Source organism: Thalassophryne amazonica, chromosome 13 (genome assembly GCF_902500255.1).
Source record: "Thalassophryne amazonica chromosome 13, fThaAma1.1, whole genome shotgun sequence".
Classification (NCBI taxonomy): Eukaryota; Metazoa; Chordata; class Actinopteri; order Batrachoidiformes; family Batrachoididae; genus Thalassophryne; species Thalassophryne amazonica.
Genome location: NC_047115.1, coordinates 1353743 through 1373199, shown reverse-complemented (window position 1 = coordinate 1373199; position 19457 = coordinate 1353743). Strand labels below are relative to the sequence as shown.

General features: G+C 43.2%; 1 protein-coding gene across 1 annotated transcript in view; it reads right to left on the bottom strand.

The window, feature by feature from the left end:
- Window positions 1-6451: 6451 nt before the first annotated feature.
- The window catches only part of slc30a6 (solute carrier family 30 member 6), an 83473-nt gene continuing 70467 nt past the window's right edge, over window positions 6452-19457 (bottom strand). Inside the window, exons 10-15 of the mRNA XM_034184809.1 lie at window positions 17781-17829; window positions 12644-12763; window positions 9225-9327; window positions 8933-8980; window positions 8475-8543; window positions 6452-7353 (exon numbers count right to left, since the gene is read on the bottom strand). Of these exons, the coding sequence (XP_034040700.1) occupies window positions 6730-7353; window positions 8475-8543; window positions 8933-8980; window positions 9225-9327; window positions 12644-12763; window positions 17781-17829 (1013 nt within the window). The 3' untranslated portion in view covers window positions 6452-6729. The remainder of the gene's footprint in view (window positions 7354-8474; window positions 8544-8932; window positions 8981-9224; window positions 9328-12643; window positions 12764-17780; window positions 17830-19457) is intronic.

Here is a 19457-nt window from a genome sequence, read left to right as displayed (position 1 = left end):
TGATTGTACCTCTGCTCCGCTGCTTGATCACGTGTACCGAACCAGAGCCTGGAATAAAGACCATGTTTTCTCCTACACCTAAGCCTAGTCCGGGAGTTTGCATTGCGGGTCCAGCCACCATGGTAGACGGGCCCCTGCCCGTTCCGACAAGAGGTCTGTAAATGATGAATTTGTTTTTGTTAATAGGAAACCTTTTTATTCCATCAATGTTCAAATCATATGTGATGTGCTAATGCATTGGGTTGGGAACAACCTACATGCTGGCACAGTGTGCGATGGGTGGCTGCATGGGTAAATAGTTTATTTGTGTAATTGTTCCTAACAATAACCAGCGCGGGCACATTTGGGCATGTGCACATTCAAATATGTTTTTGTTGCATGTGCGCTCAATTCCATACTGACTGGGAGATACAAAAAGAATGTGCTTAGACCCATAAGTACGCACACTAAATCCACACAAGTCTCTCTAAATGAGGCTCCTGGTGAAGTGTTCTCTTAAAGATCCAGTAAAACCAAAAACCTGATTACTATCATCTGATGTGTGATTTTCTCAGCGTACTAGAGGTGGGTGGATCGATGCTAATATTGATAATATCGATACCAACGCTGGTATTGATATTGAAAAATCCTCATGTAAAAAGACTGATACTTTTTTCTTGCCCACACGCACTGACTGCTGCCCACGCAGATTCATCAAAGTCTACTCTCTGTCTGCAAGAGCAGTGCTGCGCTGTGTCACACAACACGGAGCAGCACACCCTTGTATTGTGGTTGTGGTATTGAGTGATTTTTTTAAACAAAAATGTTGATTGTGATAATATTTTGTTGTCATGTTTGGCGAAATTCTATCCTAGGTCTTTTGGATCCTTTGGATCTATGAAGCTTAAATATGAAAAAGTATCGTCTCGGTATCGATACTGGGCCTGTATTTACTTGGTATCAGATCAATACCAAAATTCCCGGTATCACCCACCTCTATCATGAACACGGAAGACTTCCATTTTCTGCATCACCAGCTGCACTGACCAATCATAGGTGTGGTGGGCGGGGCTTAGAGGTTGGCGAATTTGAAGGAACAGATGTGCACTCAGGATTTTTTCCTCTTTCAGCAGCTCAGTGAACATTTCCTGCAGAAAGTTATCAGCTTTAAGCGATAGGCTCAGCTTCTCAGAGGAGCGCCGACCTTCAAACCGCAGACGCCCAGTCACATGTTCGCCTTTGTGTCCTGGGAGCGCTGCACCATCCCCCGCTCCGCCTCTGGCAGTTTGCTGTTGTATGGAAACACAGCTAACCCCGCTGCCCTCTGAGTGTTCCTGCTAAACCCGACCAACCAGCTGTCCAATCACAGCCAGCACACCAGCTCTTCATCACGCAAACGCACACAGGAAGCCCAAAGCATCGGCTGCTGAAAACTAGAACAGCACTCAGAGCAGAGGATCATCTTCCTGCAAATACACAAAAAACAAACAAAAAATAACCTAGAAGAGTAAAGCAAAGCTACCCCCCCCCCAAAAAAACATAACTTTCAAAGCTTCTTTCGAGGTTTTACACAAATCTGTTCATCAAAAATAACAAAATAATTTTTTTCTTGCAATGTTACAATTTTTCAACACCATAACTTGATCCAGATCTGCATCAAAATGAAAGAAAATAATTCAAAATTAATTAATTAAGAAATGAGATAAAATGACAGAAGAGCAGAGAGGCCACTTCTATTTTGTCATTAAATAAAATCTCTCGTTGGCTCCTGACATGGATAAAAACATGACCTGCTTGGCGGAGACAATAAACAAGCATTTGTTGCCATGGCAACCGTCTGCTCAGATGTGGTTGGAGTCATCATGTATTGTTAATGAGAGTGAAGCTCCGTGTTTGACTGCATGTGAACGACGAGGCAACGGAGCGTGAAACGGCATCAGCGTCACGCAGCCGCTCAGCCGAGCGCCTGCTGCAGCTCCACACTCCCGCCGCCCTGCTGCAGCTCCACACCATTGCCGCCGCAGGAGCGCTACACCTCCGCTGCCAGAGCTTTAAAACTATTCATCTAAACAGCCCGAAGCCTGGTTTTAAACAAAAGTGAAGAAACCTGATGGTTTTTAACCTGGATAACAAACAAGGACACATGAGACTCATGTGAGTTAACCTTGTTTAACTTAACTTTGTGACTCAACAGAATCACCTGCAGAGTTCTGAAGACATTTGGCTGATTTTTGGTGGGATCACCTTTTTGGACTCTGTAATAACTTGAAGATGGTTCTTACAGCCGCATAGTTCTGAAGAACTACGTGTCACACCGCCAACAAAATTAGTACAAAACAGCCGATTTGTTCTGACTGAACTTGAGACCAAACAGGTTCACTGTTACCTCGACAAATTTCATTTTCTCCTCCAAATAAAAGGGCCAAACGTCAAAAAATGTATCTACTTTACAATTTGGTGAAATATTAGCATGCTACATCATGTTTTATGACATAAAATGAACACAGTTTCAGTGACCCAGACACACAAGATTCATCACAAAGAGCAGCCATCTTTGTTTTTGTTGGTGGAATTTCCCAAAGACATCTGATTTGCCACTTTAAGAATTACAGGATGCTAAGTTTTAATGTAGTGTTTCATTATAACACAGAACTCAATATTTTTTTTTGGTGGGGGGGATGTAGCCGTTTTCAGCTGATGAGATCTGAGCTTCCTGTTTCAGGCTTCATGGTGATCATAGAGTGCTGGTCTGGAAAAACGGACACTTGGACCCATTTGAGGGTTGGTTTTTTTTTGGAGGCCAGGCGGGTTGTCAGTAACGGGGTCAGGAGTCGACTGGCCTCCTAACACGCTGCGACTTGCCTGACTCTAACCTGTCTACTCACCTCAGTCTCAACATGGCGGCCTGCAGCGCAACTTGCTCATTTGAATATTTCCTTGGCTGATGAGGAAGTGAGGGTGGTAAACACCGAGGCTCCAACCTGATTTCAGGGGACAAAATAATGACCGGACGCCGCAAAGTTCCCCAAAGTGTGTCAGCTGTTATCATGCAAGCGGGACAGCCTGTGGCAGAAACATTCACCAAAAAGGGGGGATGTTGTTGGGTTTAAGCAATTTGCTCAAAGTGTTGGTCAAAGTTAAAAATCAGCATCTTGGGAGAACATCTCACTCACACACACTCATCTTCAAGCGCTTAGTCCAATTAAAGGTCACGGGGTCCCAGCAGTCACAGAGCGCGAGGCGGGGTTCACCCAGGACAGGACGCCAGTCTGCCACAGGGACACAAACAGACAAACACATTCACACCCACACGCACACCTACGGACAATTTAAAGATTCCAATCCACCTAACCCACATGTCTTTGGATGTGGGAGGAAACCAGAGCACCCAGAGGAAACCCACGCAAACACAGGGAGAACATGCAAACTCCACACAGAAAGGCCACAGGCAGGAATTGAACCCATGACCCTCTCGCTGTGAGGCAACAGTGCTAACCACTAAGCCACCATGCTGCCCTTGGGAGAATATTTATCCCATTAATTAAAATATACATCACATTGTGAGAGTCAAACACATCTCACCACTGAAGAAAAGGTGGACAAGATACAGAACTCTGACCGAGCTAACCAAATGATGAACCCCTCCCCAATACGAGTTACCTACGTGTGCATATTTCCCAAATTATAAATCACATGATTTCCTGTATATGGAACTCACTTGGCAACAACATGAGGTCCACCCTGGACCTCAGTGTGGACCATGTGCACGCCACAGCATGTGATGTTACTCAACACAGGAACTTTTAAATTCCAACAAAATAAGCAAGACTAACAAATAAACACGCATCCACATATAAGTATAAGGTGCATGCCCCCCCCCCCAAAAAAGAGAGAAAAAAAAACAACTCTGACATACACTCCAGAAAATAGTATATTATTGATATTAAATCATTTGTGATTAAAAAAAAACAAACTTGAATTAACCAATTGCTCAATTAAACAGATCTGTTTTTACATGCACCTGAAAAATATAATTCATATTAAAACAAAACAAACAAACATAAATTCCAAAACTTTCCCTTTGAAGACATTAAACCAAAAATGTTTTCCTTCATGGACATTTTCACATTGTGACATCGTTTTGTGACATTTGTTTGAGATGTTAAATGTGTTGACCTCAAATATGATTTTTTTTTTTTGTAAATACAGTTCAGTGTTACAGCGCGGTCACACGGCACTTAACGAAGGGCAATGAAGCCCGAACGAAACAAGAAATCTGGACTTTCATTGGCATCATTTAACATTCGCCCAGCCTCGTTCCTGCAGCTGGCGCATTGCCAGGATTTTTAAACTGTTTGTCTGTTAAAAATTTGAACTAAGGACAACAAAAACCTCAATTCGTCTGTATTTCATTTTGCTGTCATTCTTGGCAGTTTTTTATTGTTTGCTTAGTTTTTGTAACGTTAGCGTTTAGTTTGACTTCGTTCAACCAGCTGAATGTTTTCATACAGTACAGAAGCTGTTGCATTCATGTACCGTCAGACATTACACAGCAAACTCGGCCTGTTTTCTTGGAATTTTTTTTTTTTTTTTTTTTATCTGAGTGGGGTCAGCTTCACTGGGCTCAGGCACCTTGTATAGGCCAGAATTACTCGTTTGTGTCGATGCAATTATTTTGCCACAAGCAACTCCTGAATTTGAAACAATAAAAGTTGTGTAATTTCTGATGCTACTTGAATGCAGCGGCAGCAGCAGCTCCTGCGTGCACTTGTTTTTATTAAATTTAACAATATGAGTGTAGGAATGACAATCCAACCCTTCTGTACATGTGGCAACAGGTAGATCATTCAGAAGAGTATGTAAGAGCTGTTCTGGAAGACAGAATTCACGTTGTGGATCAGTGGCAGCTCGTGGAATAACCGCACTTGTACAGCGTTCACACGGACTGATCACTTTACTGCTCTGATTATATAGTCAATCATCTTTACACTTATATTTATTCCCCCTTTTGACAGTTTTCTGTTGTAAATCAATATATATGGCTTAGAAATGTAATACCGTGAAACAGCAGTGACCACGGCACACCAGAGGTTTTTTTTCTTTTTTTTTCTTTTTAATTGGAGCAAGGAGTGCGCAGTGTGTCGTCAGTGTGAACCAGACAGTGAGGATTCTAATGATGGAGATGATCCCTCTTTTGTTCTGGACGAGGAACCAGAGCAGGTGGATCCACCGATGTATGCACAGATCTTCACAGTGGGTTGGATCCCATGCTCTGAAGTTTCTCCAGAACTTGGCGCTATGAGCTCTGTCCCAGCGCCGAGTCCTGCAACGCAGAGATGCAGACAAATTGCACCAGCAGTAAGGCATGGAGATCAGCGTTAGCTTCGTTTTAGTTTGGTTCCGTTTACGTCCCTTTTGCGCTCTTGATTCGCAGGCTGCTCGGTGATAAAGCTCTTTTGTCCACCTTTTCTCAACGAATTGTGATTTTTTATTTTTTTTTTGCCCTTCATTCAGCAATCATCGTGGCCATTACGCTGTCGATTTTTCTCATCTTTTCAAAGGAAAATTCGACTCTCAGATCAGAGCAGATTACAAGTTACATAAGTTTAAAGAGTCACTTCAGGAACTTATGTTTTTGAGTGGCGGCAGAAGGACCATGTTTCTGGGTCAAAGGGTCACCAGCCAATATCAGCAAACCAGGACACTCTGATGTCTGTTCCCATGATGCTTTGAGGAAGCAGGGAGATGCTGTAGGAGTGCAAAGACTAACGTAGATCAATAAATGGGTTACAGACTTAGTAGAGTGTGCAGTTTCAAAATAATAAAAAAAAAAAAAAAACAATATATCATTTTGTTAACTGCATTTCCGCTGCCACCCCGATAAGAGGCGGAAAATGAATCAATTAATAATGAGCTGTAGATACTTTGTCATTAAACCCTTTAAATCACCTGTAGTAGTTTGGATTTTTTTCTTTTTTTGTAACTGTAAATTGCATTTGTTGGGAAAAATTCCATCCTTCCAACAAACTTTTGTATCTTAAAACTCAAGAAACAGAAAAGGCTCAAAATCTAAACTTGTATATATTAATACTGAGGTCAAAGCTCTGCCTGCCCAAAAAAATCATGAATTTCTGACTTTTATAAAAATGCTTTTTTTTTAAAACTGAATTTTGGGTTTATAGTAAGAAATGGACCAGAAGCCCTGAAATGCTCCCATCGCCCACTAGATGGCAACAAAAGTTGCCCAAATGTGCTGCAAGGTCTCAACACAAGTTTACCTTTGTTTAAGATCAAATCTACTTTTGTGTCCCGGCACTTATGGACAACAAACTTACTTAATTTGAAATATTAACATCAACTTGTAGCTGAGATCATTATTTCAGTGAGACTGGTGGCTTTTGTTGATTTTTCCACATATTTTGGCCTGATGGGCCACTGTAGTTTGCTCAAAGCAACAGGAGACTCAAAGACACGCCCATAACCTTCTCTCCCTTTATTGATAACATGAGTGCGCGTTTGGAAAACCTTTTCCCAACATCTGCGTATGTAAACAAACAAGTTGACATCTGAATAAATACCGTTCCAAAGTCGCTCGTTTCCTAATGACCACATTTAACGCCGAAGTTTCGAATCAATCTGACGAATATGTTTCCAGTCTGTGGACTGACAGCTGAGAAATGGTCCGTTTGACGGGTTTACGACATCGTGTCTAAGTATCCATAATGAACCAGTTCCAGCTGGATCCCCTGATCAGGGTCGGTACTGTCTGGACTGTAACTGTGACGTCAGAGGAGCGCTGGATCCAAACTGGAGCGGCACCGTTGACCCTCCAAAGGCAGTTCTGTAGGTCTGAGAGGAGGGAGCCACACCCAGCGCAAACCCAGTCCCACTTCTAGTCCCTAGACCCTGCACACCGAGTCCCAGCCCACCACCAGGCGGGACCAGACCCTGACCCAGCATCCCCGTGGAAACAGACGGGCCATATGCCAGTCCCACGCCGCCATAGGGCCTGTGGGTGTGGTGCCCAGGGGCGGGGAGAACCACCGGCTGCAGATTCCTTCCAGGTGTGTTGAAAGAAAACTCAGGAGGAGGGCTGCTTGGTTTGGAGGGCGTGGAGGTCAGCGGGTCCAGGTCTTCCACAGTGGACAGCACGGGAGGGACGGTGGAGGAAGAAACGGGGACGTAGCCTTCAAGGAGGCCTAGAGGGGCAGAGGAGTAGGAGGAGAGCGCCCCCGTGAGGAAGGGCCGGGTCCAGTCGTCTTTGAAGATCTGCACAGTCAGTGTGGAAACGAGCGGCATCAAACGGTTCGTGACGTGAGCCAGAACCAGCTGTTCGTTGGCATCGCGGCGAATACGAACGTGGGCGGAGCCAGCCTGAAAGACACGGCACAGAGGAGCAGAGGGCGTGGCAGGAATGGAGTGGCAGAAAGAAGCACAAAATATGAAGTACATTTAAAAAATAACAGTAAAAATTAACAAGTCGTTCAGAAAGAAAGAAAAACAAACAAACAAACTGCACATGAGAAGACTGAGGCTTTAATTCTGTGGCTGAAACGAGGACTCGGTCTGTCCTCGTTTGCTCATTTGGCTGTCCTCAGGGGAGAGTGTTTAGACTCATAAAGGATGCACGCGCGCACACACACACACACACACACACACACACACACACACACACACACAGACGTCCCCCGCCGTGGGGCACGAGTGCAGTCAGAGGGTCAAATCAGTTTGGACAGTGGCTCTGTTAGCGGTGGGCCAACAACCAACATCAGCAACAACAACAACACCGATAGCAACAACAAACAGGAAGGGCAACGAGGCCAGGAGGCAGGGCGCCCCCTGCAGACACACACACACACACACACACACACACACACACACACACACACACACACACACACACACACACACACACACACACACACACACACACACACCTCAATCTGAACCAAAACCCAACACTCACTATTATTATATTATATTATTACAATATTATTAAACCTAAATGTGAACCAATATCCAGGACAATATTCATGATTATCACTTTACTCTGGCGTTTCCAGAACGTTAGCATTCCTTTGGATGGACTTTGATACTCTGCAATTGCTCGCCAAAGGCGGGCCGATGATGTCATCATCTATCCACAGCTTTGTTATGGTCTGGAAATAAGTGTTTTTTGTTTTTTAATTCCGTGGTATCGTCACACTGAACTATCCACTGTGGCTGTACCACGATCAGCAGCAGCACCCGCTGAGCCTCATGACCGCTTGACAGAACCAAAGTTGGACTAATATGTTCCAGTCAAACGCGTGTCAGGGTGACGCGCCTGTAGCGCTAGTTAGCATGCTAACATCTCATAAGACTATGTGTATATCATCTCAGAAGTATTAAAAGACAAGCAGACAGACACAGAGAGACAGACAGACATGGAGACAGACAGACAGAGTAGAATAAGTCTAATTTGAATTTGGTTTGGTTTTCTGCCGATAACGTACCAGAGATCCGAAGCCGACGATCCAGAAGTGCTCGTTACGAACCTCCAGCACGCCGTCCAGAGTGGACACCTGGTCAGAGACACAGTGGAATGAGCCTCTGTGATGTCACTAAGCAGCTTTGGTGAAATTAAAAATCTGCTTGGTCCCTCCTCCTAAGGAACCACAACTGTTGGACCAGCGGGATGAAAAACTTCATGCACATTTCCAGACATGATGCTGCAGAAGTGCAGCATCATAACACAAACGTGCAAAGCTTCCTCAGGACAAACGCAAAAACAACACAATATTTATGATGTAACAAAGGCCATGTGTTCATCGCTTTGACTCAAAGCCGAGTTACTATGGAAACAAGCAGAACATCAAAGAGCTCATTTTCACACCACAATTGCTGAAGAACATCAATAAACAATAGTACGTTATAGTGTTCTCGTTTTAGAATCAGACACTTTGATGCTCACCTCTCTGAGGAGTTTGTCCAGCTGGCCAATGACGTGGGAGGGTGTGGTCTGTGGAGAAAAAATTAAATGATCAACTAAACCCTGTGAAGCACCTCACCGTAAACAAAAGCCACATTTATTATTTAAAGGGGGGAGGGGGCAGTAATTTTAAGTGAGAACATCACAACATTACTACACACAAACTTTGGCCACACCCACATATTTCACACACCAGCAGTGGGCGTGTCATTTCCATTCTGATCAAGCACAATAATTATTTAATGGTGTGTGTGTGTGACAGAGACTTTCTGACCTGCAGCAGCACTTTGCCGCTGTAGACGCTCATTGGATACATGGTGCCAAAGATCATGAGTGCAATGGCGACTGCTGAGGCCGTGTCCACGGCGTTATAATTACTGAGGGAGAGAGAGAAAAAAAAACCAATATTATACAATGTGTGTGTGAGAGAGAGAGAGAGAGAGAGAGAGAGAGAGAGAGAGAGAGAGAGACAATTAAAGTGACAAAATAAAATAAAATGCTTAAAATGTATTTGAAATTCCCTCTGCTCTGCTTCTTTATTGGGACACATGAACCAAAATGGAACGACTTTTATTTCCAGGACACTTTTTACTTTATCTGAATCTTAAAGAAAAGGATTTATTTCTTCATTTTGATCAATCAATCAATCAATTTTTTTTTATATAGCGCCAAATCACAACAAACAGTTGCCCCAAGGCGCTTTATATTGTAAGGCAAGGCCATACAATAATTATGTAAAACCCCAACGGTCAAAACGACCCCCTGTGAGCAAGCACTTGGCTACAGTGGGAAGGAAAAACTCCCTTTTAACAGGAAGAAACCTCCAGCAGAACCAGGCTCAGGGAGGGGCAGTCTTCTGCTGGGACTGGTTGGGGCTGAGGGAGAGAACCAGGAAAAAGACATGCTGTGGAGGGGAGCAGAGATCGATCACTAATGATTAAATGCAGAGTGGTGCATACAGAGCAAAAAGAGAAAGAAACACTCAGTGCATCATGGGAACCCCCCAGCAGTCTACGTCTATAGCAGCATAACTAAGGGATGGTTCAGGGTCACCTGATCCAGCCCTAACTATAAGCTTTAGCAAAAAGGAAAGTTTTAAGCCTAATCTTAAAAGTAGAGAGGGTGTCTGTCTCCCTGATCTGAATTGGGAGCTGGTTCCACAGGAGAGGAGCCTGAAAGCTGAAGGCTCTGCCTCCCATTCTACTCTTACAAACCCTAGGAACTACAAGTAAGCCCGCAGTCTGAGAGCGAAGCGCTCTAATGGGGTAATATGGTACTACGAGGTCCCTAAGATAAGATGGGACCTGATTATTCAAAACCTTATAAGTAAGAAGAAGAATTTTAAATTCTATTCTAGAATTAACAGGAAGCCAATGAAGAGAGGCCAATATGGGTGAGATATGCTCTCTCCTTCTAGTCCCCGTCAGTACTCTAGCTGCAGCATTTTGAATTAACTGAAGGCTTTTCAGGGAACTTTTAGGACAACCTGATAATAATGAATTACAATAGTCCAGCCTAGAGGAAATAAATGCATGAATTATGATAGCCGAGTTACCATAATAATCAACAAGTGATTCACGTTTTATGCAGAAATTGTGCTAAAATATTTTCCACTTTCAAATAATGACCAGAATCCAGTGACGTCCCTTACACCCTAATTCCACAGCGCAGCATTCTATTACAATCACCCATGATCCAAAAAAGTGCAAAAACTGGATGAAATGGCTTAATCCGACTTACCGAGGAACAGGCTGGCTTATAAAGTGCAGACCCGGCAACAGGCTGGCTTCTAAAGTGCAGACCCGGCAACAGGCTAGCTTATAAAGTGCAGACCCGGCAACAGGCTAGCTTATAAAGTGCAGACCCGGCAACAAGCTGGCTTATAAAGTGCAGACCCGGCAACAGGCTAGCTTATAAAGTGCAGACCTGGCAACAGGCTAGCTTATAAAGTGCAGACCCGGCAACAAGCTGGTTTATAAAGTGCAGACATGGTAACAGGCTGGCTTATAAAGTGCAGACCCTGCAACAGGCTAGCTTATAAAGTGCAGACCCAGCAACAAGCTGGCTTATAAAGTGCAGACCCGGCAACAGGCTAGCTTATAAAGTGCAGACCCGGCAACAAGCTGGCTTATAAAGTGCAGACCCGGCAACAGGCTAGCTTATAAAGTGCAGACCCGGCAACAAGCTGGCTTATAAAGTGCAGACCCGGCAACAGGCTAGCTTATAAAGTGCAGACCCGGCAACAGGCTAGCTTATAAAGTGCAGACCCAGCAACAAGCTGGCTTATAAAGTGCAGACCCGGCAACAGGCTAGCTTATAAAGTGCAGACCCGGTAACAGGCTGGCTTATAAAGTGCAGACCCGGCAACAGGCTAGCTTATAAAGTGCAGACCCGGCAACAAGCTGGTTTATAAAGTGCAGACATGGTAACAGGCTGGCTTATAAAGTGCAGACCCTGCAACAAGCTGGCTTATAAAGTGCAGACCCGGCAACAAGCTGGCTTATAAAGTGCAGACCCGGTAACAGGCTGGCTTATAAAGTGCAGACCCGGCAACAAGCTGGCTTATAAAGTGCAGACCTGGTAACAGGCTGTCTTATAAAGTGCAGACCTGGTAAGCTGTACTCACGAGGAATAACCCATTTAACGACATTCAAACATGACTGAAGATGTTAAGACTATGAATACCTGGATGTTAGCGCACAGTAGCAGCGACCGTGTGAATCACACATATCCCTAGGTGTGACGAACCAACAACAACCACTTTAGATTGGTCAAGAAAAAGAAAAGGAAAATAAATAAATAGATGACCAGCAGCGGCGGTGCATTTTGTGTCTCACATTTTGCACACTCTTGTGACTCACAGAAACTAAATTGAAACAGGTTTGAGACGCCCGCGATGACTGACTATTTTGGGAACATTTGTGTTGCTAATTTTTTTGAACATGCTGAAAATTCCAGCGACACCACAGCGAGACTAATGTGAGGAAACTGAGAAGCCCCAATGAACGTTTCGAGACGTTTTGGAAAATCCCTTGTGAATGGTGCTCGCAATTTTTTAGCCACAGTTGCAGCCCAGTGATGAACTATTGTTGATGATAGATGACATGATCTTAACTATAAATATATACAGACACATAAATAATTTAACAAACTGCTCAATTAATAAATAAATAAATCAACCATTTAAAAACATTATTACCAAATCGGCCAGATAAGATGGCGCCAGTCCATGAACAACCTTATAAGTCAATAACAAAACCTTAAAATCTGCTCTCAGAGACAGGGAGCCAGTGCAAAGATGCCAAAATGGGTGTGATATGTTCAGACCTTCTGCTACGTGTCAATAATCTGGTGGCAGCATTCTGTATCTATTTTTATATTTTGTAGTATTTTGTACACTGTGACCTGCTGGTTCTATTAAATAATCTTTGTATTTTAAGTCCACAGCAGAAAAATAACTCATGGAAGTTTTGATGTGTAACTCTTGGTATTAAAATACTCCTAATTGTATAATTTTATACAACAACTTATTATTAATTATTACTACTACTACAACAACAACAACATCAGGAGGGTTAGAAAAGCCGCCACCAGCCACAGAATGTGCCGTTTCAGAGGTTTGGTGAAACAGCGACAACCTCTGGTGAATGTGGGAACTTTACAGCCACAGAAGCGGAGATGATCCATTCTCACTTGATCTCGATGAGCATGTACGTGGCGCTGAGGGAGAGCGCTCCAGCCATGTTGATCAGGACAAACGGGTTCATCCTGGGCAGCAGGACGCTGCTGAGACCTGGAATAATGCCACACAAACTGAAAAACAAACAAACAAGCTGGGTTAGTGCACATGACTGATAACGCCTCAACAGAATGACTCCAAAACAACTGCAGAGTCGAGAGTGAATTTAACACCGACATCATACAGACTGACTGTTGCAATCAGGAACCATGATTATGTGTCACTGACCAGCTGTGACTGATGGACACGCCTATGAATACCGGTGTGACAGACCAAACGGTCCCCCTAAAAATAGGTCCCCCCAATGACGCAGTTCACGGATTAACACCTTGTTTCTGCTTCAAACTGCCTCCCGTTATCATCTGTCTCAGCGAAAAATATCTGAAGCTTTTCTACAACAATCATTTCCACATAAATTCAGCATTATTTCATCATAAAAGGCGGCGGAAGTGATCAGAGCACCGCAGCTAAAGGAGCTGCTAGCTGATACGTTTATTGTGCGTCGGACATTTCAAAACATCATGGAATTTCACCTCGTTTCTGCTTCAAACTGACTTTAGAATGATTTAAGAGGTTTTACCTTTATCATCATTAATCCATTCGATTGTTTTAGGTGAAGAGACTCCGTCTCAGATGTGCTGCTGTGGTCAGAAATGACGCATGCGCAGATGCAAAAGGTGGAATGATTTTTAGAGGCAGACTGTTCGGTCTGCGACACCGGCAGCCGGAGTCTGGTTGCCCAACTGCTAAGCACCACGCCACCCAAATGCTAAACACCATGGCCCCCAGTCACCCATTTGCTAAAAACCATGGCATGTGGTCGCCCATTTGCTTAACACCACAGTCCCCAGTCACCCATTAGGTAAGCACCACAGCACCCGGTCAGCCATTAGGTAAGCACCACAGCACCCGGTCAGCCATTAGGTAAGCACCACAGGGCCCGTTTGCCCATTTGCTAAACACCATGGGATGTCGCCTCAATGTTTCAACAGAAATAAAGACTTGCCGCCATCCTTAATTTCTGCGCTCTTAGTGCAGCAGATAACAGAATATTTACAGAGGAATCCTTCAAATCTGGAAAGAAGCACCAAAGTTGGCACAAATACTCCTTAGACATTACTCTTTTGAAAAAACTGAGTAGCCACTTGAATTTTCAGTAGGCGGCCAGGTAGGGGTCAATTAAAGAATTATACACAGGGGTCAAAATTTAAAAATGTTTAAATCACATTGAAAGCTATACCACAGTATTTGTCTGATCACAACGATACCAAAAGGTATAGTTTGGACTATCTATGACTGAATGTTATGGAGTTATGGGGTAAAAACAGCAAGAATGGTAACAAAGGTCAGCATTAGTTTGTACAGGGGTCAGATGTTAAAGTTGCTCTAAATATTGTAAAATGTGATTAAATTATTGGTTGAGTTAATGGGGTTTTAAAAAGGAATAGTTTGCACTATGTGGCATGCTTAGATATCATGTTACCAGGTAACACATGTCACATGTCATAGAATCCAATGGACGTCGACATTGCTCTATCTTTACCTTGCAGACCAAGCATTCAACACAGTCAAAACTATTTCATTTATTAATCCTATTAGTTCAACCAATAATTTGCACCACTTTTTACCAAAATTGGAGCAACCCCTGTATAAACTGAAATTGACCTTTGTCACCATTCTTGTTGTTTTTACCCCATAACTCCATAACATTCAGTCATAGATAGTCCAAACTATACCTTTTTGGTATCGTTGTGATCAGAAAAATAATGTGATATAGCTTTCAATATGATTGGAGCATTTTTAAATTTTGACCGCTGTGTAATTCTTCAATTGACCCCTACCTGGCCGCGTACTGAAAATTCAAGTGGCTACTCAGTTTTTTCAAAAGAGTAATGTCTAAGGAGTATTTGTGCCAACTTTGGTGCTTCTTTCCAGAAATGAACAATTGTTACAGTTATCTGCTCCACTGTCTGTGTCTGCTGCGCCTTTAACCCTCTGGGGCTGACGGCGTCGTATACGACGCCTGGGACCAAGCTTTACTAAATTATAAATAACTTTTTAATGATATGAGATAGAAACTTTCTTTTTTTCTTGCTGAAAAGTTAACTCTGCGGACTTTCGAGCCAGCCATCGGCCATCTTTGTACTCCTCACAGAAGCTGTGTGATGACGTGCGCAATGTGAGTGTCCAATTGGAATTGGTTCACCATCACATGGTTTTCCAAAATCCAATCGTAGGGCAGATTTACCTCACGTGATAAACCAAAGATCGTTTTCAGGAGTGATATCTTACGAGTTGGCCGTTTGAATATCCCCCTAACTCCTCCAATGCGCCCTGCGCCATTACACACAGTGAAAGAGAAAGCAGATGGAGAGCCTCGCATGACAATCTCACATGCTCAAAGAGTGTGTAACTATCAGGATTGCTCCACTAGTTTGCATTTGAATCTTACTCCGATTACTCTGTGGCTCTCTCCCTCTGGCGTAAAGCACTGTTTACCATATCAATTGGGTGAGGGAGAGGGGCCGCTCCTCAGACTGGAGCATAAACGCATAGACCATTTTGTATATATTGTTCAAAATGTGCATTTGTGTTTATTGTTTGAACTTTTTTGTTGTACAGTCTTTTACACAAAACCTCAAATTACCTTTATAAAGTGTCAAAACAGTTGTTTATTATAGTTTGCTGTGTGTTTTGAATAAATGTTTGTGGAAAATTATTTTCCACTTTACTTTTTTCTTTATTTGTGATTGTAAACTTTTATTACACTTATATAACACAACAAAAGCATATATATTATGAAAGAACAGGTTGTCCAGAAAAAAAGAGACATAAAACTTGATTGTGGGATGCAGGGAGAGCTGTTAACAGCAATAATAAAACATTTATGCCAGACGAGTGAACTGTCCAAAAAATGCCCTCGGACCCCAGAGGGTTAAGTAAATCATCACTGCTCAGTTTGCTCCAAAGAAATCTCCTGTGTCTGTTATTACTTAATAAGAATTAATTTTGAAAATTAAAATTCTCAAATTCGTCTACAATATATTGCGCCATCTGTTGAATGAAACTGGTACTACATGTCCAACTCATTTCCACCAGCAAACTATCAGGAATCATGTTTAGAATTTCTGAAAAATATCCAAATCAACTCAGGAAGGCTTTTTTTTTTGATAATTCCACAATGTCAATGGATACAGTGTCTGTCTCTCCCAAGCAATTAAAATAAGTATCAATTCAAAAATTTCTTGGAAAACATAGGAATGTTTTCTTGCAATGGAAACAAGTAAGAAATAAAAAATAAAAATGGACATGAACAGAAGATGAAAGTGGAGACTGGAACAGAATGTTATCAATGTGCTAACAAGTTTTGTTCCAAAAATATAATAATAATAATAATAAAGAAAATATTTTAATTTGCAGCTGGTTTTCTCCTTGCAGCTATGTGTGTTTGTCTCGGCGTGTTGTTCGTGACGTTAATGCCGCCGACTGTGAGGCAAATACAGCAGCAGACTTTATATAACCCAGTTGGCCTCCAAACCCTGTTTGGGTTAAACGGGGACAGCCGAGCGAGCACATTAAATACACACACACACACACACGTGCAGACAGGAAACTGGGCTGGGATGTCCCGCCTCAGCCAATTACAGCTCAGCTTTGCTGCAGAACTCTCCGGGCTGTCGACCCGGAGAACCTGCATCCACTGAACCCAGCTCAGGCGTGGGATTACACAAGGGCATGTCATATTCAGTGTCAGGAGCAACACAGAGCGTCAGTCCACTAACAGGCGCAGAAACAGCAGTTAAATGAATCTATCCACATGCGCGATGTCACACCTGCAGTTTTGTTTTTTTACAAGATGAACACATCACATTCTTGAGCACTGCAACAACATGGTGGTTTAGTGGTTAGCACTACTGACTCACAGCAGAAATGTCATAGGTTCGATTCCTCCCACATACAAAGACATGCAGGTTAGGTGGACTGGGAACTTTAGAATTGTCCAGGTCTCACTTGTAAAAAAGATCTCGATCTCAATGAGACTAAATTAACAATTCACCTGCTGGTAACCGGTTAATGGATTAGTCTCTGAGCACCATCTTAGAAAACACAGAGTAAGAAGCTTCACTCTGTACACACACACACACACACACACACACACACACACACACACACACACACACACACACACACACACACACACACACACACACACACACACACACACACACACACACACACACACACACCCTATAATCCACCTCCTTCTTCTGAAACACGGTGTGTGAACACAGTGATTCCTCACCTCCTACTAACCATCTCTGTCTAAAACTGGCCATCCGCAACACCGGTGGATCCCAAAGTGTGTGTGTGTGTGTGTGTGTGTGTGTGTGTGTGAGTGAGTGAGTGAGAGAGAGAGAGAGAGAGAGAGAGAGAGAGAGAGAGAGAGAGAGAGATGATTCTGAAGGGACTTTGGATATAAGTCATCCTGCAAAAGTAGAACTGAAGTGACTTTGTTACATGATGATTCATTAAAATGTTTCAAAACACACCTGCTTCGTTTCTGCATATTATGACTTTCACTCACACGAAAAACTTTACAAACTGCGTTAGAATACCATCTCGATTCATTCGTGTGAACCCAATATCGTGCATCATCTCTTCCCGTGAACTGAACACATCGTCTCACTGCTAACGTTTGGTGGACAAACATAAAACTTTTGACAGACTTTGGGTTTGTACTTTAAGGCCACTAAAGCCAACAAGTTCTACTGTGAACACCGAAACACCACATGAAGCCTAAAGTCACAGGGGATTAGGGCAGATGCCTTAGGAAACGGGGCGGAGCTTAGAGAGGTTTCTGACACTGATACATTTTCTTCCAACCAACTCCAATATGTGACTCCTCATAACCTCTGACCTCAGAAAGCAGCTCATATGTGCATGCGTACACACACGTGTAAACACACCGATTCCCAATACAACATACACAGTGGGCCAGGTGTGTGTTGTGGAATGTCTTCTCATTCCCATCTGAGACAGAGGTGCACTGATCAGAGAATTCTGTGGTTCGTTTAAGTGGCGAGTGTTTACCTGCGGCTCAGATCTGCCACGTGTTCCTGAAGCCAACTGCTGCTGGCGGCTGCAGAGAGCAAAAAGAAAAAGTAAAACACACATCCCAAGAACAACACATGAAACCTCTTTACTGTGTCAGATTATAGTGCACAATGATCAGTTCCACATGGACGACACTTTAGCTGCTGCACATCAGAAAGCTTCCAAACAACAACAACAACAACAACAAAAGTGTTTCAGGCTCGGGTTTGCCAGAAGGAAAACGCCACTGAGTCCACATGTTCTCCACACGATCATGAAGCTCTGATGACTCATAAACGTCTCCAGTCACAGCCACTGAAGCCTGTCCCTCTCAGAGTTGTCAGCATGTCTTGATGGCTTCCCTCACTTGTCCCCCTGCACACTGAGTTTTTCCAGGCAGATGTACTGCAGCTTGTCACAGCCTTTTTTAATGACTGATGCAATTGAACTCAAAGAACATGTTCACGTACCAACACCCGACTTGTCAAAAGATAACTAGCTGTAAGAGTACATGACAACAAATTCTTCTTTGGGCTGCTCCCATTAGGGGGCGCCACAGCACATCATCTGTCTCCATCTCACCCTGTCCCCTGTATGCTCCTCTGTCTCACCAACCACCTGCATGTCCTCCCTCAGCAGATCCATGAACCTCCTCTTTGTCCTCCCGCCTGGTAGCTCCATCCTCAGCATCCTTCTCCCTATGTACCCTGGATGTTTCCTCTAAACGTTTAAACCATCTCAGTCTCACATCTCTGACTGTCTCCAAACCGTCCTGCCTGAGATGTCCCTCTGATATGTTCATTCCTAATCCTGTCCACCCTCATCACTCCTAAAGATCTGCACCCGGGTCTGGGCTCCTTCAAATGCCAGTCGATCAAGTCACTTGTTGTAGTTTTGGTTTATACTTTAGAATATTTGTTTCCAATACATCTTATTTTGTAGAACATGTGGGAGGACAAACGGGAGCAGTGACTGATTATGTGGATATGATCTGGTTGTGAACGCTGCCCCATTGGTTTGTTAGACGACAGCATCCGAAGGGATTACTGAGGATTTCTCTCTGATCTTTGCTCTCTGTTATCCAAAGCTGCACAGAGGCTGCTGGGACACAAAACTAACCCAGAGTCACTCTTTACTGCCATCAGGGCACACAAACACTGTCAGTCATTTACACTTGCTCATTCTACTCCTTCTGAATGGTTAATCTTTCCTCACATCACAGCTGCACGTATCTGATAAAATGACACTAAAATCAATCAGTTATATTGATTATATCAGTCATTTCTATTTGAGTCCATTACGCAGAATTGTCTATCAATTTACACACAATATTTTCTAAAACCTGAAACAAATCAAAAACACTTTTTGTATGTTTCTTGGGTTCGTTATGGGACCAATGGATGAATATTTACAATTCATCAACAGTGCACAGTTCACAATAAGGTGACAACATCTCTTTTTATTCAGCGCTGCACTAAAGAATGATACACGGACCAAAACCAATGAAATGAAGAATTTATTACTCAGAATCAAGACAAAAAGGCTAAAAAGGGTGACAGGTGGAGCAGCCGGGGCGGACGTGTGGACAAATGAGCTCATCATCTCTCATGTCCTTCCCAAAGTCTAACCTGCACTATGAACGTGTGAATTCTGCTGATGCACGTTCACGCAGTT